The sequence below is a fragment of the Erythranthe guttata genome, chromosome 11, assembly GCF_056151865.1.
Source record: "Erythranthe guttata isolate IM_541 chromosome 11, IM_541, whole genome shotgun sequence".
Classification (NCBI taxonomy): domain Eukaryota; kingdom Viridiplantae; phylum Streptophyta; class Magnoliopsida; order Lamiales; family Phrymaceae; genus Erythranthe; species Erythranthe guttata.
The window spans coordinates 19,483,749-19,505,688 of record NC_142543.1 but is presented as its reverse complement, the minus strand read 5'-3'; the positions used below and the strand labels follow the sequence as shown (position 1 = coordinate 19,505,688).

General features: G+C 34.8%; 6 protein-coding genes across 7 annotated transcripts; 4 read left to right on the top strand and 2 right to left on the bottom strand.

The window, feature by feature from the left end:
* The first annotated feature begins 1,893 nt into the window (after nucleotides 1-1,893).
* Nucleotides 1,894-3,571, top strand: LOC105960823 (GDSL esterase/lipase At5g14450). The gene is made up of 5 exons (XM_088825450.1): nucleotides 1,894-2,255; nucleotides 2,352-2,561; nucleotides 2,656-2,828; nucleotides 2,913-3,186; nucleotides 3,269-3,571. Exons 1-5 carry the CDS (start codon nucleotides 2,003-2,005, stop codon nucleotides 3,514-3,516), a joined length of 1,158 nt encoding a protein of 385 aa, XP_088681576.1. The 5' UTR covers nucleotides 1,894-2,002; the 3' UTR covers nucleotides 3,517-3,571.
* A 360-nt stretch (nucleotides 3,572-3,931) lies between these two features.
* LOC105960822 (GDSL esterase/lipase At5g14450) lies at nucleotides 3,932-6,196 on the top strand. Its single transcript, XM_088825449.1, has 4 exons — nucleotides 3,932-4,281; nucleotides 4,375-4,757; nucleotides 5,158-5,431; nucleotides 5,815-6,196. The coding sequence occupies exons 1-4, from the start codon at nucleotides 4,038-4,040 to the stop codon at nucleotides 6,072-6,074; spliced, it is 1,161 nt and encodes a 386-aa protein (XP_088681575.1). The 5' UTR covers nucleotides 3,932-4,037; the 3' UTR covers nucleotides 6,075-6,196.
* A 1,248-nt stretch (nucleotides 6,197-7,444) lies between these two features.
* On the top strand, nucleotides 7,445-8,812 carry LOC105960880 (cryptic loci regulator). Its single transcript, XM_088825452.1, has 3 exons — nucleotides 7,445-7,969; nucleotides 8,098-8,248; nucleotides 8,608-8,812. Exons 1-3 carry the CDS (start codon nucleotides 7,568-7,570, stop codon nucleotides 8,643-8,645), a joined length of 591 nt encoding a protein of 196 aa, XP_088681578.1. The 5' UTR covers nucleotides 7,445-7,567; the 3' UTR covers nucleotides 8,646-8,812.
* A 173-nt stretch (nucleotides 8,813-8,985) lies between these two features.
* On the bottom strand, nucleotides 8,986-11,867 carry LOC105961017 (glucuronokinase 1). The gene is made up of 6 exons (XM_012985247.2): nucleotides 11,598-11,867; nucleotides 11,095-11,244; nucleotides 10,258-10,446; nucleotides 10,042-10,158; nucleotides 9,771-9,931; nucleotides 8,986-9,399 (listed from the first exon to the last, which is right to left on the bottom strand). The coding sequence occupies exons 1-6, from the start codon at nucleotides 11,808-11,810 to the stop codon at nucleotides 9,153-9,155; spliced, it is 1,077 nt and encodes a 358-aa protein (XP_012840701.2). The 5' UTR covers nucleotides 11,811-11,867; the 3' UTR covers nucleotides 8,986-9,152.
* A 2,879-nt stretch (nucleotides 11,868-14,746) lies between these two features.
* Nucleotides 14,747-17,060, top strand: LOC105961016 (uncharacterized). The gene is made up of 2 exons (XM_012985246.2): nucleotides 14,747-15,231; nucleotides 15,609-17,060. Exons 1-2 carry the CDS (start codon nucleotides 15,166-15,168, stop codon nucleotides 16,710-16,712), a joined length of 1,170 nt encoding a protein of 389 aa, XP_012840700.2. The 5' UTR covers nucleotides 14,747-15,165; the 3' UTR covers nucleotides 16,713-17,060.
* A 1,604-nt stretch (nucleotides 17,061-18,664) lies between these two features.
* Nucleotides 18,665-21,514, bottom strand: LOC105960879 (SUPPRESSOR OF GAMMA RESPONSE 1). 2 transcript variants are annotated; one of them, XM_012985091.2, is made up of 6 exons: nucleotides 21,239-21,514; nucleotides 20,474-20,606; nucleotides 20,178-20,364; nucleotides 19,498-20,024; nucleotides 19,146-19,328; nucleotides 18,665-19,054 (listed from the first exon to the last, which is right to left on the bottom strand). In XM_012985091.2, the coding sequence occupies exons 1-6, from the start codon at nucleotides 21,244-21,246 to the stop codon at nucleotides 19,001-19,003; spliced, it is 1,092 nt and encodes a 363-aa protein (XP_012840545.2). In that variant the 5' UTR covers nucleotides 21,247-21,514; the 3' UTR covers nucleotides 18,665-19,000. The 2 variants fall into 2 exon arrangements, with proteins under 2 accessions (XP_012840545.2, XP_088681772.1); XM_088825646.1 differs by having other exon boundaries at nucleotides 21,174-21,239.
* Between the last annotated feature and the right edge of the window lie 426 nt (nucleotides 21,515-21,940).

Below are 21,940 nucleotides of genomic sequence, written 5' to 3'. Positions count from 1 at the left end.
TAAGTTATAAAATTAAAATAATTATAAAATAAATATACATTATAATTGTGATTTATTCCATAAATGAAAATTGAGTTGGTGCAATTGACCAATGAAATTGACTCCTCGTGTATATCGAACGTTGACTAATCTAAAATGGTTAAATTGCACTAACCATGGTTTAAATTGTGTGGGACCCGATTATTAGTCTAAATTGAAATTCGGCCCGTTTACTAAACATTGAATAATTGGGCCCAAAACATAACGGGCCGAACCTATGGGGGGTTGGGCTAATTAAACAAAAGAAACTAGTTCGGACTTTTGATTAGGATAATCTCGATTATCTATTATAAAATAGGGTAACTTATGGAGTGATTTAGAGCTCGTTTGGCTAAGCTTATTTAAAACATCTTATAAGCTCATACATCTGATAAGATGTTTTAGGAGCTGATAAGCTGTTAGATCTTATTTTAAAAATTATTTTTTAAGGTGTTTGGATATGTAGCTTATAAGTTACTTTTTGTTTTTATAAGTTGTTCAGCTGTTTGGAAATAAAAGGTCTGTTTATTGCTATAATGACAAAAAATTACATGAGTATTTTTATATACATATAAAATATAAATAGGGAATATTTTTTTTTTACAATTATTATGATAATTACGAAAATTATATTTAACTAATTATTAATCTTGATTACAAGGATACGTTGTTTTGATAAAATATAAATATTATTAGTATTCATGTAATATAATAAAGTATTTGAGGGTAATTTTGTATTTTAAGTGTTTTAGTAAAGAAGCAAATAAGATCTTAAAGAAAAAAGGTGGGGTAGAGGTACTTTTTAAAAAACATCTTATAAGCTCCCTAACAACTTATTTTTGGAAAAAATAAGATCTTTTGCAATTTTGTTACCAAACACCTTTTAACAACTTATAAGCTCCTAAACATCTTATAAGATGTTTTTAGGAGCTTATAAGCTTAGCAAACAGGCTCTTAATGTGAAATTATCAAAAAAAAAAAAAAAAAAAAAAAACTAGAACTGTTTGGGTAATTATAACCAACTAACTCAACTATGAATCTTCTTACACGTCCACCTCAAATTCAACAGAATCTTCCAAATTCCGTGGAATGTTCTCTAATTTGCACTCGTTTTGTGCAAGAATGCAATTTCTGATGCAACACAATCTGATATTTACAAGCCAATAAACGCATCTTATTATCATGTTTCAAAATGTGGAGCTTGGATGAGGTAAAACAGGTACAAACTGGATAATATTCCACATAACCTATAAAATTCCACTAAATTTGACACCGTAATAGTGAGCGTCTACAAAATTTATAGTTGAGTGGTGATTATAATTACCAAAAAATGAGAGATTTTTTCTTAATTTGACATTAACATAGGGGATCACCATAATTATCCTATAGAATAATACTTTTTTTTTTTAAATTCAAATCCTATTACAAATAATACTTTATTTCATATTTATAAATCGGAAAAAAATAAAGTTTTCATTATTCAAGTTTGCATAAATTTCACATGTGGTCCTTCATGTTTCAAACATTCAACACTTTTAGTATTATTCTGTCAATTTTTCATTAGTACTAACGAAATTAAGCGTGTGCCCATCACCGCCTTAACTAACGGACTAATTAACCGTAAATGGACAGAGATAACCTAAAGTGTTAAATTATTGAAACATGAGGGACCAAATGTGGAATCCGTGCAAACTTGTGGGGGTGAAAATTGTAATTTTCATTTTATTAATCACATATGAAAAAGATTCCAAAAAAGAAGAAGAAAAAACACATTCCACCAGAAAAGAACAATACAAAGGAGCACGAACAATGCCATCCCCTCTGCTTAAAACCAGGATTTAAACAAAAAAGCTAAATTCATAAACAAATCACAACACATTTTTTGTGTGAAAAAAGATTCTTTTAGAAAAAAAAATACATTCTTATCTCCATTCAAATATTTAAATCCAGAGTAACTAATCAAAGCAGAAAAACAAAAGGAGCAATGGCAACATATTCAAGAATCCTACTCCTCACCATTTTACTCATATCAACTTCAATTCAAACTTCTGCAGAAAAATGGTCCAATGCACCACCACCATGCAATTTTCCCGCCATTTACAACTTCGGCGATTCAAATTCCGATACCGGCGGCATGTCGGCGGCATTCGGCCCCATCCCACCACCCTACGGCCAAGATTTCTTCCATGGCCCCGCGGGAAGAGAATCCGATGGCCGCCTTATCATAGACTTCATCGGTAATAATTTCCAAAAAATAAAAATAAAAATCAAGTCTTTATACAATTATATTATATTATAACAATGAGTTAAAATAAGTTGTTTTTCTTGTGCAGCTGAGTATCTAGGCCTACCTTATTTGAGTTCATATCTCGATTCGCTAGGCACGAATTTTCGACACGGTGCGAATTTCGCTGCCGGCGGATCAACTATCCGTAGACAAAACGAGACTATTTACGAAAATGGGATTAGTCCGTTTTCGCTCGATATACAAGTTACGAACTTCGATCAGTTCAAATCAAGAACTAGTGAACTATTTCACAGAGGTGATCAATGATTTCTAAATATAGGTCACATAACTCTTTTGATTATTTTGTGTCAAAAAATAATTTATTTATTTATTTTCTAAAAAAAATTCAGCAAAAAATCCGTTCGACAGAAGTCAACTACCTAGGCCTCGAGAATTCTCGAGGGCTTTATACACATTCGATATCGGTCAAAACGACATTCTTGATGGTTTCCGAAAGCTAACTATGCCTCAACTCAAAGCTGCATTACCAGATATTGTCAACCATTTTGCTTCATCTATAATAGTGAGTTTTATTTTTCGGATAAATATATTTCATTTTATATATTTTTATCGAAGATTCCATTTTTTTTTTTTTTTTTTTCGACAGCATTTATACGAAAAGGGGGCAAGAAATTTCTGGATACATAATACGGGCCCACTCGGATGTTTGCCGGCAGCCACTCTTTACATCACAAATCCGAAGCCCGGTTTTTTCGACAATTACGGTTGCATTAAAAGCCATAATTCAATGGTTATTGAGTTCAACAAACAGCTTAAATCAAGAATCGATAAGTTGAGGAAACAGCTTCGTCGAGCTTCAATAATCTACGTCGACGTCTACTCAGCTAAATATCACTTAATCAGCAACACCAAATACTACGGTCAGTCGAAACATAAGTTCTTGAAATCTTTATTTTTAAATCTTTATATTTTAACTTTTTGTTACGCGAAATTTCGTAACAGGATTTACGGACCCTATGAAGATATGCTGCGGTAGACACGAAAGTAATTTCGACGTATGGTGTGGGCAAACAATGATAATTAACGGCTCGGAAATTATAGGCGTTTCGTGTAGTTCACCGGCTTCGTATATTAGCTGGGATGGGGTCCACTACTCTCAAGCTGCTAATCAGTGGGTTGCTAATCACATACTCAACGGCTCGTTTTCCGATCCACTGTTCGACGTTACTCATGCATGTCTTAATCATTGAGCTTTTGTAATAATAATCGAAATCGTAGTAAAAAAGAAAACGTTTCATCGGTCAACATTCCGATCCCCTGTCTTAATTCTTGGATTAAAAAGTTGCTCGAAAGATGTCATAAAAATCGAATCTTTACCATTGCAAAAAAAAAAAGGTAGTAATATAGATAAGATAGAAAGAAACTTAGTGCATGAATGGAATTTGTGTAATTGCGACGCGGGATTACGATTATATTTACATAAGTCAGCAAGTCACGATTATGTCTGAAAAATAAGACAAAATTGCGGCGACTAGATTAACATTTTTCGATATTATTACCACTTCAGCTGAATTAGATCACCTAAAGCAACTAGATTATTACCATAGTACTAAATAAGAAATTGTGGTGACTTAGTTACTATTATACTGTACAATTACGATAATCTAATTACGGGACAGATCGAATTGATCTGTCTATATATAATGAATATCTAATACCCGAGTCCTAGGTATTATTCCACCCGAAAAAAAATTTAAAAAAAAATACGACGATGGAATTACCGGTGGTTTTAGTTTTATGGTTTGTTTTCTCGTTAACCGTGATAACAAATGGTGACGAGACGATAGATTTACCACCGTGTGATTACTCTGCTATATACAACTTCGGTGATTCCAATTCCGACACCGGAGGTTTGGCTGCAGCTTTGTATCCAGAAGGGCCGCCTTCGGGGGAGACGTACTTCAAAATGCCAGCTGGCAGAGCCTCCGATGGTCGACTGATCATCGACTTCATCGGTAAAAGATTTAATTCAATAATATTATGAAGGTTTTTTTTTTTTTTATTTTTTTTTATTTTGCTAACGTTAACTTTTTTTCGTATATATGAAGCTGATAATCTGGGGAAACCGTACCTGAGTGGATACCTGGATTCGATAGGATCAAGTTACGAGCAAGGCGCGAACTTTGCGACAGGTGGCGCAACGATTCAACGGGTGAACGAATCTTGGTTCCAAAACGGCGTTAGCCCGTTTCCACTCGAGATCCAAGTCGAGCATTACACTCAGTTTAAAGATAGATCAGCTTATTTCTACAAAGAAACAAAGGATGAGTGTTTAAGGAAACGGCTTCCGAATCCCGACGGATTATCGAAGGCTCTTTTCACACTCGATATCGGACAAAACGATGTCGCTTTCGGTATACGTAGTTTGAGTCTTGAACAGCAAAAAGCAGCCATAAGAAATGTAGTCAGCCAGTTTATCTCACAAATTAGAGTAAGTTTTATCATTCCTTGTATAATTTTTTTTGGGAAAAATACAGTTTTCATCCCTCAAGTTTGCTCAAATTTCACATTTGGTCCCCAATGTTCACAAAAAACACATTTGGTCCCTCATGTTTCAAAACTTCAACACTTTAGTCCTTTCCGTCAATTTACGTTAAAAATAACGGAATAAAACGTGTTCCCATAACCACCGTAACTGACGGAGTAACGGTAAATTGACGGAAATGGCCAAAAGTGTCAAATTATTGAAACATGAGGGACACAAATATATTTTGTGTAAACATGGGGACCAAATATGAAATTGGAGAAAACTTGAGGGGTGAAAACTGTAAATTTCCTTTTTTTTCTATCTTAAAAGCTTATAAAGATTGGATTTTTATTTATTTATTAAGGTTTTATATGAGAGAGGGGCAAGGGCATTTTGGGTACACAACACGGGCCCCATCGGGTGTTTGCCGGTGACACATGCGAAAGTGAAGGATCCTTTGCCGGGGTATCTCGACGAGATTGGCTGCGTGAAGGACCAAAACGACGTAGCTTTGCTATTCAATCAACAACTTAAAGAAGAAATTGTGAAGCTAAGGGCAGAGTTCACATATGCTACATTAGTCTATGTTGACATGTATGCAGCCAAGTATGAATTAATCAGCCAAGCCAAAAATCAAGGTGATCATTAAATATATATATTTTTCTAAATTTTAAAAACCACTAAAAATTCAATCTTTTTTAATCAAGATTATCCGAAAAAAGGGCAAATTATGGCCACCCCTGAGGTATGGGTAAATTACGAAAACCCCCTCATATTTGAGTAATTACAACCACCTCTCAACTATGTATTATCTTACACGTCCACCTTTACAGTGTGAAATTTACCTGCTGAATGACGGATTTTTTTCGTAAGACAGTACATAGTTGAGGGGTGATTGTAATGACTCAAAGATGAGGGGTTTTTTCGTTATTTGACCTTATCTCAAGAGTGTGACCGTAATTCCCAAATAGAGAAAAAAAGGTTACCATTATTTTATGAGGAGAATTGTTGAAATTTGCAGGATTTGAGGACCAATTTGAAATATGCTGCGGCTACCATGGAATCGACTATGATGTTTGGTGCGGAAATAAAGGAAATGTGAATGGTACCGAAATGTATGCTGGTTCTTGTGCAAATCCTTCTGCGGTTATCAGCTGGGACGGTGTGCATTACACCGAAGCTGCTAACCGTTGGATTGCGAATCGTATTATGAATGGATCTTTATCTGATCCAATGGTCCCGATCAGTCGAGCGTGCCATAAGCAGATGCATGTTTCTTGAATTATGATACAACCAACAAGCATTTCATGTTTACTATAATCTAACTATATACTCAAGGATGAATATGTAAGCAATACTTATTATACTTTGACAATAAAATTCAAGAATATTTGATTTGTGTATTTCGTCACAAATTTGTATTTATGTAGTAGCGAAGCCAACATAGGATTATAAAACTTCGATTTGATCCTTTTTGTTTTTCAAAACGCAGAGCATTTATAGAGAATTAATACAAAATATAATATTTGGGATAAATTACAGTTACTCCCTGATGTAGAGTCAAATTATGAAGATAAAATTTTATTGTTTGGGTAATTATAACAACTTCATCAACTATGAATCTGTATACATGTTCACCTTTATGGTGTCAAATCCAACATAATCTTGTAGATTCCATGAAATGTTCTTTAGTTTGTACTCATTTTGTACAAAATGTAGTTTCTGATGCACCACAATCTATTATTTACAAGTCTAGCGTCTTGTTTCAAAATGTGGAGCTCGAATGAGGTAAAATGAGAGAATATTCCATATAATGTAGAAGATTCAATTAAATTTAGGATAAATTACACCCACACCCTTGAGGTATGCTTGAATAACTTTAAGGTCCCCGTAATATCGATAATTACACTCACCCCCCTGAAACATAGTTAGAAACTCTAATGAGATGATTCATTGGATACGTTATTCCGATAGGATTCTAACGGACTATTACTGTTAGCTAGTGGTGTAGACAACATTTATGAGGTCACATGGCTCCTCCAACATTTCTTAAATCACGCATAGCTCTTTGTTGTCTCCACCGCTTTCGAAAACTAATAGTGCGTTAAAATCCTATCGGAATAGCGTATCCAATGCATTATCCCGTTAGAGTTTCTAACTATGTTTTAAGGGGGTGAGTGTAATTATCGATACCACAGGGACCTTAAAATTATTTTAGCATACCTCAAGGGTGTGGGTGTAATTTACCCTTAAATTTAATACCTCAATGGTGGACGTGTAAGAAGATTCGTAGTTAAGGGAGGTGTTAGTAATTACCTAAATGAGAGGGGGGTTCCTCGTAATTCTACATTACCTAAGGGTCGTGGCCGTAATTTACCCCAATATTTATGAGATATTCAAAATTCATATTTAATTACATATTTACCTAATATTGATTTGATAACAATCTAAATATTCAAAAATATTATTCCAAGAGACAAAATATTTTGGGATGGATTGGTGTTAAATATTCATAAGGCGCCTATAGAATAATATATATATTTTGTTTTTAAATTTGAGGAGGTAAATTGAAAAACAAATGATAGATTAGGGGCCGAAATGATAATATAGAAAAATCAATAAAAGGTTCAATAAAAACAACGTTGAAATCGACTTCTGAGCTCTGCCGCTCAAATAATTCCCAATATTTTGAATTTTTCGACTGAAATTAAATCCGCTCTGTATTTTGTTCGTCGTCGGAAACCTCAAATTTCCCGACGGACCTGAATGTAGCCATGGCCGCTGCCGCCGGCTACGAAAACCCCGACGAGTGGGAACTGGTGAACGACGACGGTTTCGTCCACAAGCGCAGGAAGCGCCCCCGCACCGACACCGCCGCCGCCGCCGTCACCTCATCCGCCGCACCTCCGCCGCCGGATCCGGCCGTGGAGAGGAAGCACCTTCGCGAACGGAGGAAGAGGACTCTCCTGAAGTTGAGAGACAAGTACTTAACAGAAATCAGTCGGTGGGAACTTTTGTCGAACACCTTGAAGGATATGGAACAGAGCGCCCAGACACACTCACCGGAGCGGCAGCAGCTGCATTCCACGGCGTCGTTTGGTGGAGCCTCCACCTCAGAAGACCATTCCGCGTCGGATTCAACTCGCCGGAGCATAGTTGACGATCTCCTCTCTCAGGTATTTCTCCAGATGCGTTTTATTTTGGTAGCCATTCTCATATAAAATTCAAAAACAAAAAAAAAAGTTATTAAAGATGAGCTAATAATTTTAATTAATTTTGAACATGATTTACTATGAATTTGTAGGTTGAAGCACAAGAAGCTATAATCGAAAACGTATCGAATTTATGCGACATAGCTGAAAGATTGTGCATTTCACAAGAGGAAAGATTGAGGCAGCAGCTAACCGACCTGCCTATATGGGAGCCTTCGCCGCACGAGCTCATGGCTGTATTAGGTGAACAACAATAGTCTTTCGTTTTAGCAATATCGTTTATGTAGTGAGTGCTCCGATTTGAAAAGAAAAAAAGAAGTAGCAATTGTTAGAAACTGTATAATTGGCCACAGTTGCTCAAATTTGTATCTCGTGTGTATTCGAAAAAAAGATTTGTTTCCTCATCGGTTATATAAGTAGAGTTGATGTTTTAGATATAGAAACTAGGGTTTGCCTTTGCTGTGACTGATTCTAGTGTGATAAAGAATGTTCGATATTTTAGGTGTTTGAGAATTGAAATCTGTTTTCTTCTTGATTTCGTGCTTCCACCGTTTATGCCGTTGAGTCTTGAGGCTGAAGGGTTTTTTGATGTTGCTTTCGAGTGGAGACAGACGAAAACAGTATTCTAGTGTTGGCTTGAGTTCTTTGTAAGAGGGAATTAACAGTGATAAATAAGGTATGATTGTTTTCTTGGTGTTGTATTATTGATTTATGCTCGTATTATGAAATCGATTTGTGAAGTAATATTCTACAAAGGATTGTCTCGTCTCGTTTTTTGAAGAACATTCTCGAATCTAGACGGTTATGCAGGTCTTTAGTTTCATATATTTCCTCCTCTTGTGTTGAAAAACAGCACCTGTTTATCATGCACACTTATTATCCATAATTGCACATGAAAATCTCATCGATAGAAGTCGATACGTTATAACGCACATTGTTACTAGTTACTAGTGACTAGTGATTCACACTATGAGAGGGAGAAAGAGGGAAGAAGTCTTTTGCATTTGATTGTACCAAAAAAATGTTGAAATTACACTTATTTGTGCATCATAAAGCACGAAAATTTTAAAAAACAAAATAATTGAAAAAGAAAAGAAAAGATTGATGTAGTTCAGAAAAGCCGGGGGTGTATAGATTCATCCGGTTTTCATCTAGTTGACATAGTTCCAAGATCGACTTCGGTTAGAAAAGAGGGCATAACTTTAACCGGTTGGAAGAGAAAACCGGCAGTTTTGCAGGCATCCTCTAAAAGCTTGGCTTGAGAAGGTCCTTGAGGGCAGAATACAATAACAGCCCCTCCACTTCCCGTAAATTTCGATGCGGCCCCAATTCTTCTTGCAATTTCGACCATCTCTATGTTCATTGCCCCAAGTACTTCATCACCAAACATTTGCCTGAGTAAAAACATTTAGCACTTAATAAACAAACATAGGCCAAAAAATTCTCTATCCAAGGCAGTGAGGCACAATGCTGCACTGTTTTCGGAAAAAAAAAAAACAAATTTCTACGTAAAAATAAGGTAATTTTCGACAAGTGGTTGGAGGCCATGGCCTCCATGTTGGCTCCACCACTGCAAAAGAAGTACTAAAACAAGATTCAACTAACATGGACAAGGGTTATTTTACCTTTGCTTTGAGTCGCTTTTTACAAACTAATTATATATCGGCAAAAAAAAAAAAGTCAAATTGGAAGTGAAGTATAAAGAAATCCAGACAAACAAAGCGTAACAAAGCATTCGAACCCACATTTTGCGCGCGTTTCTTACCTTCGCAAATCAAAGTTATGATTCATGAGGGTTGCAAGTTTTGCATGGTCCTTTTCAATCAACGCAGTTCTTCCTTCTAATGCAACATTCGCTACCTCTTCAAGTGATGATATAATGAACTTATCACCATTTAACCATCTTTGACGAACTGTACTATGCACCTGCATTAAAATAATCTTCCATCACACACACACACACACACAAACTTGAAATATACAGATATATATATATATATATATATACATAAATAAATGATAAAATTATTTATTACCTTTCCAGAATCACTGGGGTTCTCAGCATAGATAAGATAGAGAGGTGGAAGAAGATCCACATCCATAGGTGTATATTCGCCGTACCCTAAATCTTCCATGTGTTTCTTGTTAAAATCCTTGAGAAAAAAATTAAAACATTTTTGTTTTTAAGGAATGGTTAAAAAGATAATTTTCAGTAGTGGGAAAAGGAAACGCTAGTCTGTGTGTGCGCATACCATATAGACCAAGCCCCCGTAAACCTGAGCTACTCTATCTTGTAGACCAGCAACAATACCTAATTCCTTCTCTGCATTGAGGATAAGGTTTGGGCGGACGCCCACTTTTATGAGGTGCCTCACTTTGTAGAAATCGAGAAGGCAACTAAGTGCAGCACATACTATTGCACTCGAACCAGAAAGCCCCGTCTGATTCAATTTAAGGAAAAAAAAAAGAGAATAAAGTTCAAAAGTGGTTGATTTAAGAGAAAAAAAACTACGTAATCAAATGTAATGAGTGAAAATATAGCCGAATTCGTGCATTTCTGGGGAAGGGCATTGAGCAATAAAAAGAGAAACTTGAATGTTAATTCATATTCTTGAAATCTTAGGCAAAAAAAAAAAAAAAAAAAATAGCAACTTATTTCTGCATCTAAATTATGCAGAGTCCAACAACGAGAAAATGGATGTGAAACTTAAGGTGGTTAAAACACAACCGAGTGTGTTCTTGATTTCGCTTCAACATAAATAGACAGGAATCCGGACGAACGATTGCCATAGCCTAAAGTTGGAAATTTGTGATGCCATATTATATTTTTAGAGATATATAATTAACTACTGCATTGCAACAGAACTATGTGATTATAGAATTGGATTCTCAAGAACTAGTTAATTCAAATTTTAGCAAAACATGGGCTTTTAGCTTATCCGCTTCTAAGATATCGCTAGCCTATTACACACTACAAAGATTAACAGAGTACCGAGAATTCAAATATTCCGATAAAATTATGAATTGCCAAGAACTGAAATCATATAAACCACGACCACTAAAAAAAAAGAACATCGTAAAGCCATTACCTGGCGAGGTATGTTTGTATCGTAAGACATCGTAAAATTCCCGTCATGTAAAGTGATGCCATTATCCTTGCAATAGTTGCTGAAGATTTTACAGATCGCTATAAGCAAACGTACCCCTCCGTAATAGCCATCGCTTTGCAACCGAGTAACCTACACAAATAAAACACATTAACCAAAAAAATTAAAAGAGTAGCACGATTAGGCCATAATTAATCAAAATTAAATCTCCATTAACCATGGATCAGATCTACATCAGAAGTAACATTCCAAATTAATTCAACATTAGCACTTAAATTCATTCATCTTAATTCCAGCTACCAAATCAGTCGATCTCTAACACATCCCAGAATTAAACCAAAACTAACAACTTATAATCAAACAAAACAATTTCCAGAAACCCCCATTATCCAAAACCACAGCCAATTTCAAATTTATCTATTTCACAAATTATGGTTAACAAAAACAGAGAAAGCAAAAAAAAATGGAGAGAGAGAGAGAGAAACCAGATGAGAGAGAGAATCGAATTGAACAAGATCGTGAGCTGGGTGAGGAACGATCAACAAATTATCGGAGGGTTCTAGTTTAACCGAAGCCCAGAAATTGCCGAGGCTAAATGAAATCGTGCGCCCATTGTACACATCGCTCGGATTACCCAGTAACCCGACCCGAGCATACGCCCAGTGCTCGATCGCCGTAGTTTTATTATCAGTCGCCATTTTCTCGATCCTTTCTACCACCTGAATTTTGTGTAACGGAGATTGTATATATATATATATATATATATATATATATATATATATATATATATATATATATATATATATATATATAGTAAATAAATTTCTGTAATTTAACGGACTTTTGCTGTGTGAAGTTTGACAAAAACAGATTTATTTCGTATTTCTTAATCTTTTTCTTTTTTTCTTTATTTGGAAATTATTAAATAAATTGGAAGTACTCTCTGTCATTTGGATGAAATTTCTCTGATTTATATAGTGTTCATAAATATTGGAAAATACCGAAACCCGAAACCCGAAACCCGAAACCCGAAACCATATACAAAAGTCAAATTACACCTAACTAGATTACATTATTTTATTACTATAGGCCCTCAAATTTGCATTAGTTTCACATTTGGTCTCTTATGTTTATAAAAAAAACATATTTGGTCCCTCATGTTTCAAAAATTCGACATTTTTAGTCATATGCGTGAATTATCTGTTAGTACTAACAAAATCAAGATTGTGTTCATCACTGCCTGATGCACTAACGGTAAATTGAGGAAAATGACAAAAAAATATTAAATTATTGAAACATGAGGGACTGAATGTGTTTTTTTTATGAATATGGGTACCAAATGTGATTTTTTTGCAAACTTGAGGGGTGAGATTGTAATTTTTCCCATAAATATTATTGCCCAAAATGCTGTCATATTGCAAAGTTACTCCACTTGTTGTATTCATATTTAAATGACAACAATGTATTAAATTTATATGAAATTTATCTTAGTAAAAAATGATGTTAATTAAATTGAATAAATATTTTATATTAGGTAAGTTAACAACATATATCTACAATATTTATATCTTAAATACTAGTTTTGTGTATTTTAAATAAGTATATGCGTTAAATTACTTTGAAAAAATGATTTTCGATTTTGACTCAAATAATAGTTAACATAAATTGGTAATTATCATTACCAATATCATACTTTAAAGCACGGATGGTTATTTTTTATGCTACACTCGATGAAGATAACACCAGATAGATTTTTACTGTTGATGTACACACATCAATGTATGTGCATGAATGGTAAAGATGTACCACCTATATTTCACGCACTGTAGCATAGTATAAACCCCATGCCGATTTTTTTGTATACCAAATTTTTTGACATGCAATGTTAATAAATTTTATAATACCGAAATTCCGATAACGACAGTAATTTAACAAGTACGACTGCCCTACCAATCTCACCCTAATTAGGTGTAGATAGTCAATTTGTTTCCTTCTACTTGTTTGTTTCTTCTAATAGAATTTAAATTAAATAATAAAACAAATTGATAATATCATGTATCTCTTAATAGAAAAAATGGGTAATGACAAATAGGCCCATGACAATGACACTTAATTAAAAGAGGACATTCAATTTTTTTGTCTTTCAAATAAATCCACCACCACATTCAAACTTATTTGCAAATAAGGAAAATCCTTTTATATATATCAAAATTACCCCCAATTCATTGAAACTCAATTCAACTCCAATTTCATGATTTACACCCCAATTTAGCCCAATTTCATCAATTAACCAATTTTAACCCTAATTTCAATTTTGACCCCAATTTTAACCCTAATTCTTATCAATTTCACCAATTATGCTCTAAATTCCTTAATATTACACATTGACCCCGGATTTAAACAAATATATCACATTAACCCCCCAAATTTTTTTTTTTCAGAAAATATCTTTTTTTTTATGTTTTTTTTTCCGGCCATATTCCGGCGTTGACCGCCGGAGACTGCCGGTCTCCGGCGTTGACTTTTTTTTTTTTTTTTATAATTTTGTTTTTTCTTAATTTTTTTTTTTAATTAATATTACTGTCTTGGCTGCTAAATTACTGTCTCCAGCAGTTATGTAACTGCCGGAGACAGTAATTTAACTGTTAATTGACTTTTTTTTTTCTTCAAAAATATTTTAATTAATATTACTGTATTCGTTGCTAAATTACTGTCTCCAGCAGTTATTTAACTGTTGGAGACAGTGATTTACCTGTTAATTGACTTTTTTATTCTTAAAAAAAATATTTTTAATTAATATTACTGTATTCGTTTGCTAAATTACTGTCTCCAGCAGTTATTTAACTGTCGGAGACAGTAATTTAACTGTTAATTGATTTTTTTCATTTTTTTTTAAATATATTAATTAATAGTACTGCCTTAGATGCTAAATTACTGTCTGCAACAGTAATTTAACTGTCTTAGACAATAATATTAATAATATTACTGTTCGGAAAAATAATATTCATAATATTACTGTTCGGAAAAATAATATTCATAATATTACTGTCCCAAACAGTAATATTACTGTCTGAGACAGTAATTTAGTAGCTAAAACAGTAATATTAATTAAAATATTTTTTTCTTCTAAGAAAAAAAAATTCAAAAAAAAAAAATGTCAACGCCGGAGACCGGCGGTCAGCGCCGGAATCTGGCGAGAAAATAAATATTTCAGAAAAAAAATTATTTTCTGAAAAAAAAAGTTTTGCGGGTTAATGTGATATATTTGTTAAAATCCGGGGTCAATGTGTAATATTAAGGAAGTTAGAGCATAATGAGTTGAATTGATAAGAATTATATTAATGAGGGTATTTTAGACTAAAGACATGGGGATAGGCTTAATTGATTGACTGTTTTTTTTTTTTGACCAAAATGCATTTAAGTCCCATGTGATGGCATTTTTGTAATTCGCCGTAGAAAAAATAATTAAATTTTCTAGGGGGTAAAAAAGATGAATTTTGTGATTTAGAGGAGAAGAAAGTAAAGTGTGCAGGGTTAGTTACCATGTGGTCCGCCGCAGATTTATCCTCCCACGTTTGTAATTATCATTATTATTTTATTACTAATTATATTCCTAATAGGAATCTATTATAGTATGGATAAACTTTTTCTGTTCTCGTGCAATTCTATTTCTATTCCAACTCCTATTACATTTTATAATATTATATAATCGTCCCCTCCCTCTCTCTCTCTCTAGAAAAAACCTGTAAAAATTTCCAGAGAGAGAGAGAGAGAGAGAAAGACGAACAAGTTAAATCGGAGACGAAAACCTCCTAAACCCGACCCGTTTCCCAATCAAAACTGCATGTTTTAAGAAACAATTGAATCAATTTCATTACCCTAATTCCTCGATCAATTCCTTCCCCTCTCCACCATTCACGGAGGGGGATAAATTCGAAGAAAAAACGAAAAAAAGGAAGCTTCTTTTTTTTTCCGCGAGATTTTGGATTAGCGATAATTTGCAGAGAAATTGAAAAAGGCGACGAGCATTCTGATTTCTGTGGGAGAAATAAAATGAGTTGTGATGATTATTATACTTCTAAAAAGAGTGATGACATATTCGAAGATGTTTGTGGTCAGGTTTGTATCTCTCTCTCTCTCTCTAGAATTTATTAATTGTTTTTTGTGGTTTTTTTTTTAATTATTTATTTAATTTTTTTGTTGTTTTTAGCAGAATGTTGATTGTTTTATGATTTGTGCTTCAGTTAATTTTCAAAATTAGTGCTTCTTCTTTGTTGGTGATCTTCATTATACAGTTAGTGTGTATGTATATGTGTATGTATATATCCTAGGGAAGAAGATATGTTATTGTAAAATCTTAAAACAATGTCGAAAAAGTGTGATGAATTTTCTCAATGAGAAGAAGAACAATTAGTTTTAACTTTTAAACACTGGTTTTGAATTAAATTTTCTTAATGAAACTAATTTTTTTTTGTTTTTGTTGTTTTAATATGCAGCAATCTTCACCGTCGTCGATCCTAAGCATGTCTCGAGTCCGCTGCCTCCTCAACGGCCTCGATTTCAAGATACTCTTCTTCCTCTTCGTCTTCGTACCAGCTGTCACCTTCGGAGTATACTGCCACGGTCAAAAAATAACCTACTTCCTCCGCCCCCTATGGCAGTCACCCCCCAAGCCGTTCACCCCCATCACACACTACTACCACCCCATCATCCCCACCACCAGCCTCTGCCGCCTCCACGGCTGGCGGCCCCGGGAATTCCCCCGCCGCGTATTCGACGCAGTCCTGTTCAGCAACGAAATCGAAATGCTCAAGATCCGATGGAAAGAACTCTACCCTTACATCACCCGTTTTGTCCTCCTCGAATCGAACTCAACCTTCACCGCCTTACCAAAACCACTAAACTTCGCGGAGCACAAATCCGAGTTCGATTTCGTAAAAGCCCGTCTCAGCTACGGCGTAGTTTCCGGAGGGTTCCGGAAGGGCGAGAACCCCTTCATCGAAGAAGCATACCAACGCCTCGCGCTAGACCACCTCCTCAAGAACGCGGGGATCGAAGACGACGATTTACTAATAATGTCCGACGTGGACGAAATTCCTAGTAGCCACACGATCAACCTACTCCGATGGTGCGATGAAATTCCCGACGTTATCCATCTCGAGCTCAAGAATTACTTGTACTCGTTCGAGTTCCGCCACAATCAGCTGAGCTGGCGGGCTTCGGTGCATAGGTACAAACATGGGAAAACAAAGTACGCGCATTTCAGACAGTCGGATTATCTCTTGTCCGATTCAGGCTGGCATTGCAGCTTCTGCTTTCGAAAGATTAGCGATTTTATATTCAAGATGAAGGCGTATAGCCATAACGACAGAGTGAGGTTCAGTCATTTTCTTGACCCGAAGAGGATTCAGGATATTATATGCAGAGGGGCCGATTTGTACGACATGTTGCCGGAGGAATATACTTTTAGGGATATTATTGGGAATTTAGGACCGATTCCTCATTCGTTTTCAGCCGTTCATTTTCCGCCATATCTATTGGAGAATGCAGAGGAGTTCAGTTATCTTTTACCTGGGAATTGCATAAGAGAAGAGAGATGAGAAACAGAGGATAAAAACTCCATACTTCATGCAAGAAAAAGAGAAGCTTTTTGCTTCCATTTTCTTGATTATATTTTTTTTGGGGGGGGGGGGGGGGGGGGGGGGGGGGGGGGGAATGACTTTTTTTTTTTATGACTGACCTCTCGATTTCATGGCACTTCTTTTTTTCGAAATTTTTTACTGTTAGTTAGGGGGTAATTTATTTTTGTGAATTACTGTAGCTTGTTCTCGATTTGTACCGTTCGATAGAAGTAAAGGGAATATATAGATGCCGGCGCTCGTATTTTTTTTTTCGACCTTTGTTCGATTGCTACTATTAAGTTCTTATTGACGAAATAGTTTTTTTGATGAACTTCAAGAAAATTAAACTTGGTACTAGGTTTTAATAATTGTTGATATTAAGTAAGTTAAGATTTTGAAATTTGAATTGTGAGTAGTTGTTGTCTCATGTGGTGTTGGCCTTAACTGTTTTTGATCTGCTGGTCTTGGTGGTTGGGTTGCTTGTTTCCCAGTTGATGGGGATTTGTTGGCCTACAAATATTTTTTTAATGAAAAAATTACAATTTTCATTCCTCAAGTTTGCACCAATTACACATTTGTCCACTTTGGGTTAACAAAAACTTTTTTGGTCTCTCAAGTTTGCACCGATTTTACATTTGTCCACCTTGTCTTCATAAAAACATCTTTGGTTTTCATGTTTCAATAATCTAACATTTTTGGCAATTTTCGTCAATTTACCGTTAATTCATCAATTAAGGTAGTGATGTGCACAAGCTTGATTACGTTAGACGTTAGGGAATAAATGTGTTTTTTATAAACATTGAAAACCAATTGTGATATCAGATTATCAGTGCAAATTTGGAGGATGAAAATTGTATTTTTCCGTAGACTTTTTCTTACTTTTTATTAAAAAAAAATAGTGCAAATTACAGCCATCCCCTGAGTTATGCTCAAAATACGAAAAAACTTCTCATGTTTCAATAATTACAGTAACCCCCTTCAACTATGTGTTATCGTACAAAAAAACCTTTTTTCAGTAGGTAACTTTGACACTATATGGGTGAACGTGTAAGAGTAAGACAATTCGTAGTTGAGGGATGGTTGTAATTACTCAAACATAAACGGGTATTTTTGTAATTTAACCTTACCTCAGGGGTATCCGTAAATCGCCCTAAATAAAAATTATCTAAATTGAATTATAGTTATTAGAAACAAGACCTTGAAATTGACTTTCATTTGTTTGTTAATAATCAATGATTGGTCTAGTATTATTTATAGGTGATTTAAGAAAAAAACATTGACCTAACTTTCCCTTTCCAATTTAAAATAATAGTATGACTTGAGATAACATATAGAGTGAGACCTCTTTTAAATATCAATACCAGCCTCAGAAAATGACATAACATCGTTTTATAATGGGTAAATTACAAACACCCCTGATGTATGGTCAAATTACAAAAACTCCCCTCTTGTTTGGATAATTACATTTACCCCCCTCAACTATGATTTTTTCTTACACCTCCACCCTTATGGTGCCAAATTCAACATAAGCATCTAGATTCCGCGAAATGTGCTCTAGTTTGTACTTGTTTTGTGTAAAAATACAGTTTCCGATGCACCACAAACTGATATATACAAGCTAAAAATCACATATTATGATCATCTTGCTTCATAATGTAGAGTTTGAATGGGATAAAACGGGTACAAAGGTGATAATATTCCATATAATCTCGAAGATTCCACTAAATTTGAGGAGTTGAGGGGGTGGTTGTAATTATCCAAACAAGAGGGGTGTTTTTGTAATTTGACCATACCTCAGGGGGCTGTTTGTAATTTACCCTTTTATAATAATGAATTCAATTTATTTATTTATTCTTTTGAGAAAAAAATCAAATTAATTCTTCTGAAACTCAAAATAAATAAAAATGAATAATACTAATAATTAAAAAAAATAAAAATGAAACATCCACAAATATTAACATAAAACATAATCAAGAAGATAGAGAATCATACAATACAAGTTAGTACATATCACAATAATACAAATTTTAAGGATTTAGGAGTACAACAAAATCAGAGCCCACAAAAAGAAACTGCTCTAATAGTAATAACATATGTTGTTCACTGTCCAACCTCAACTTCTTCAACTACAATTTCACTCTTTTCTTTTCTTTTTTCTTCTTTTTTTTTATTATTTTTTTTTCTTGTTAGATGGTTTCTTGAATGTAGTAAAAATCCGATCGGGAACTCGGGAAAAGGCACGAATCGTGTCATTCCATTATCGTCTTCTATAACCGATCCAACCAATCAAAGACACTGTCTTGAGAAGCAAACTGCAAATCCTGCAAAAGAAAAACATTAAATCAATAATGATGTAATGGCCTAGAAAATCATAAACTTCTAAAAGCAAGTAGTAACTAAAGAGCTTCTTACATTAAGCTGGAAATCCGGTGGAGTGTCGAGTTCTATGTTCTCAAGATCGGCAATTCCACACGTAAAATCTCCACCAACTTGAGGGTAGTTTGGTCTTAAATCATCGAACGTGCCGTAAGAACCGATTATCTCGTTGCACAATAGAGACTCCCCTCCACTTAAATCAACAGCTTCCATTTCATCCTTCAAACGGGACACGTTAGACAATTAGTTATGACAGTAAGTGTGCATTCACATGTTGTAATAAAAGAATGCAAAAATGTATTTTTGGAGAATGCATTCTCAATTAACAATATATTTTGAGCAATTAAGCGAATTTAAATTTCGATAAATATATGAATTTGATAAAAACCTGAGCAAGTAATTCCGTAAGATAATCATTGGAGAAGCAATCGGAAACGGGGGTTTTCTCCGATCGAGGAGGATCCGGAGTATTTGTCTTGGGAGTTCTCGGAATCTCTTCAACTTTCACAATATTATTATTATTATTATTATTATTACACTCTTCTTCGATGATCAAAGAAGCTTCGTTTTTTTTGTCCCTGTCTTTCTGAGGTTGATAAAAGATTTTCGAAACAACGTATTCTCCTTCTCTCTCATCTTCGTCGGATCCAAGATGGTACTGATGCATGACCCAATTACATTTATCAGGTTTGGATCCCGTCTTTGAACCTGCATATAAAACCATGATTTTCTTGAAACCCTTTTGAACTCCGTTTTCCTTCACGGATTTGGTTTTTCCCGTTTTGTGCCAACGAACATGTGCAGCTTTTATAGTTCTTTCTTGATCTTCGATTCTCCTCCGTTTTCGTTGGCCACTAGCATATGCATTCACTATTCTGTAAAAGAAATGGAAACTCGTTCCATCTTTTTTCGCTCCTGAAAATGAAATAAAAAACCAATCTTTAACGATAAAAATCCAATCTTCAACACCGCATCATAAACTAGAATGCCCGAATAAAGATCCGATTTTTAGAACAATAAACTAAAAATAACAACACGGGCCAGCTAAATATTGGCTATTGAACTAACCAGGAAGATTTTCTGGATGAGTGTAACATATCCCTTCGTCACCTTCTAAAGTTGGGATGAATTCGTCGATAAACATGTGGGGCCCTTCAAATCCAACCCCACATTTTGCAGCCAAATGTTCTAATAGCTCAACATCGGACGGATCAAATTTTACACCAGCAGGAAGGCCAGGCCAATCGTGAGAAGCCTAAAGAAAGAAAAACAAGAAACGGGGTTCACTAATTCTAGTAATTGAACGTGATAAAGAGTCGAATTGCTTGTAAAAACAAATTGATGAGTAAAATATCGAGGCTTACATCACTATTATCGATGAGATATTGGCAGTTGGGACATTGCCAATTTGCTCCACAATCATTGATTTGATTTGCAGTCGAAATACCGGCATTCTTCACCTTTTTCGCAAGACCCCGACTATCGATAATCCAAGCCCTGCATCACTTAAAACAGTCGGTAAACGCAAACCCGAAAAGAAAAAAAAAACACTACAACCAAAAACAGAACTGCATTTTGCAAGAAACAGAATAAAGGCAATTCTTGAATATTCTACAGAAACAGAGGATTACTTATCCGTGAAATAAACATCTAATCACTGCAACATCAGATAATATCGAAAAACAAAACCGATCGTTATCCTATCTGTTTCGACACAATCTCCATTTTATCACTGTTAAATTTATAAGCTCAGAATAACATGTTACACTCAAATTGCATTGTCCAAAAAGAAACCCAACCCATCAATCAAATTATTCGATTGAGCCCACAATAGATTGAAGAACCCTAATCAACTGTAGCTGACTGAAACCGCAGCTCAATCAAAAAAACCCAAACCAGAAACAAATAATTTCTCACAATAAAAATTGAATCTTGATTAGATTTTGTTTCTATATAATACATCCATCCATGGCCGCAGCATTCAGACAAATCGATCATTCTAAATCGAACCCATAAGAAATTATACATTTAATTTTGGATAAATCATTTGAAACTTTTATTTACCTACTATCCATTTGAAAAATTTATTCTCGGACAGAAAAAAATAGGTGGTCTGAATATTTTTTTACCTAGCCATGAATAAGAAAAGGCAGAGCGCATTTGAAGGTGCGAAGAGAAGAAGAGTGTCTGATACTTTCCCTCTTTTCTCCACTCGACTAAGTAAGACTGTGTGTGTGTGTGTGAATGAGCGGGAAAACCCATAATTATGGTTCGGCTTTTTCCGAACCTGAGGCTCGGAGAAGCGTCGTCTGCAGTTAAATTGGGTTCGGAGAAGGGACCCACGGTTGACTGAAGGTAGTTCCGAACCTACGCGTTGGCCAGTGGCGATGGCCGATGACTTGCCCTCCAAGCTATAAATGGAAATCGACGACAGCTTACGAAAACCCGGTTTTGCCCCTGGGGATTCTTGGTAATGACTTTCTTGTACACTTCTCGTTTGGTTTTATGTGGAAAGGGAAATTTGGGTATTGTCTGAGGGTAGGATGGGAAACACTGGAAAAACTAGGTTTAATCTTTTTTTGTAAATTAGTAACAGTAGAATATTTGGAAATCTAGCAGGTGGATTTTCTGCAGAGCTACTTTGTATTGTCTATTTTCAAATAAATGCATATTTTCATTATTAATTAATTACATAAACTTGATGTAATTTTCTTATTAGTTTAGGAAATAACTATATTATCTTTATGTGTTATTATAGGTCATTATCTATATATAATATAAAAAGAAGATCTATGCCCTCAATAATTGACATGTGACAAATAATGATATCA

Excerpts from the sequence above, each read along its gene's own strand:
- LOC105960823 (XM_088825450.1), top strand. The coding sequence starts at position 2,003 with ATGGCAACATATTCAAGAATCCTACTCCTCACCATTTTACTCATATCA. Across the intron at positions 2,829-2,912 it reads ATTTTGCTTCATCTATAATA|CATTTATACGAAAAGGGGGC; the intron begins GTGAGTTTTATT and ends TTTTTTCGACAG. Across the intron at positions 3,187-3,268 it reads CAGCAACACCAAATACTACG|GATTTACGGACCCTATGAAG; the intron begins GTCAGTCGAAAC and ends ATTTCGTAACAG.
- LOC105960822 (XM_088825449.1), top strand. The coding sequence starts at position 4,038 with ATGGAATTACCGGTGGTTTTAGTTTTATGGTTTGTTTTCTCGTTAACC. Across the intron at positions 4,758-5,157 it reads AGTTTATCTCACAAATTAGA|GTTTTATATGAGAGAGGGGC; the intron begins GTAAGTTTTATC and ends TTATTTATTAAG. Across the intron at positions 5,432-5,814 it reads CAGCCAAGCCAAAAATCAAG|GATTTGAGGACCAATTTGAA; the intron begins GTGATCATTAAA and ends TGAAATTTGCAG.
- LOC105960880 (XM_088825452.1), top strand. The coding sequence starts at position 7,568 with ATGGCCGCTGCCGCCGGCTACGAAAACCCCGACGAGTGGGAACTGGTG. Across the intron at positions 7,970-8,097 it reads TTGACGATCTCCTCTCTCAG|GTTGAAGCACAAGAAGCTAT; the intron begins GTATTTCTCCAG and ends ATGAATTTGTAG. Across the intron at positions 8,249-8,607 it reads CGAGCTCATGGCTGTATTAG|TGGAGACAGACGAAAACAGT; the intron begins GTGAACAACAAT and ends GTTGCTTTCGAG.
- LOC105961017 (XM_012985247.2), bottom strand. The coding sequence starts at position 11,810 with ATGGCGACTGATAATAAAACTACGGCGATCGAGCACTGGGCGTATGCT. Across the intron at positions 11,245-11,597 it reads TCGATTCTCTCTCTCATCTG|GTTACTCGGTTGCAAAGCGA; the intron begins GTTTCTCTCTCT and ends TTATTTGTGTAG. Across the intron at positions 10,447-11,094 it reads ATACAAACATACCTCGCCAG|ACGGGGCTTTCTGGTTCGAG; the intron begins GTAATGGCTTTA and ends AAATTGAATCAG.
- LOC105961016 (XM_012985246.2), top strand. The coding sequence starts at position 15,166 with ATGAGTTGTGATGATTATTATACTTCTAAAAAGAGTGATGACATATTC. Across the intron at positions 15,232-15,608 it reads TCGAAGATGTTTGTGGTCAG|CAATCTTCACCGTCGTCGAT; the intron begins GTTTGTATCTCT and ends TTTAATATGCAG.
- LOC105960879 (XM_088825646.1), bottom strand. Across the intron at positions 20,025-20,177 it reads TCATCCAGAAAATCTTCCTG|GAGCGAAAAAAGATGGAACG; the intron begins GTTAGTTCAATA and ends TTTCATTTTCAG. Across the intron at positions 19,329-19,497 it reads TTACGGAATTACTTGCTCAG|GATGAAATGGAAGCTGTTGA; the intron begins GTTTTTATCAAA and ends TCCCGTTTGAAG.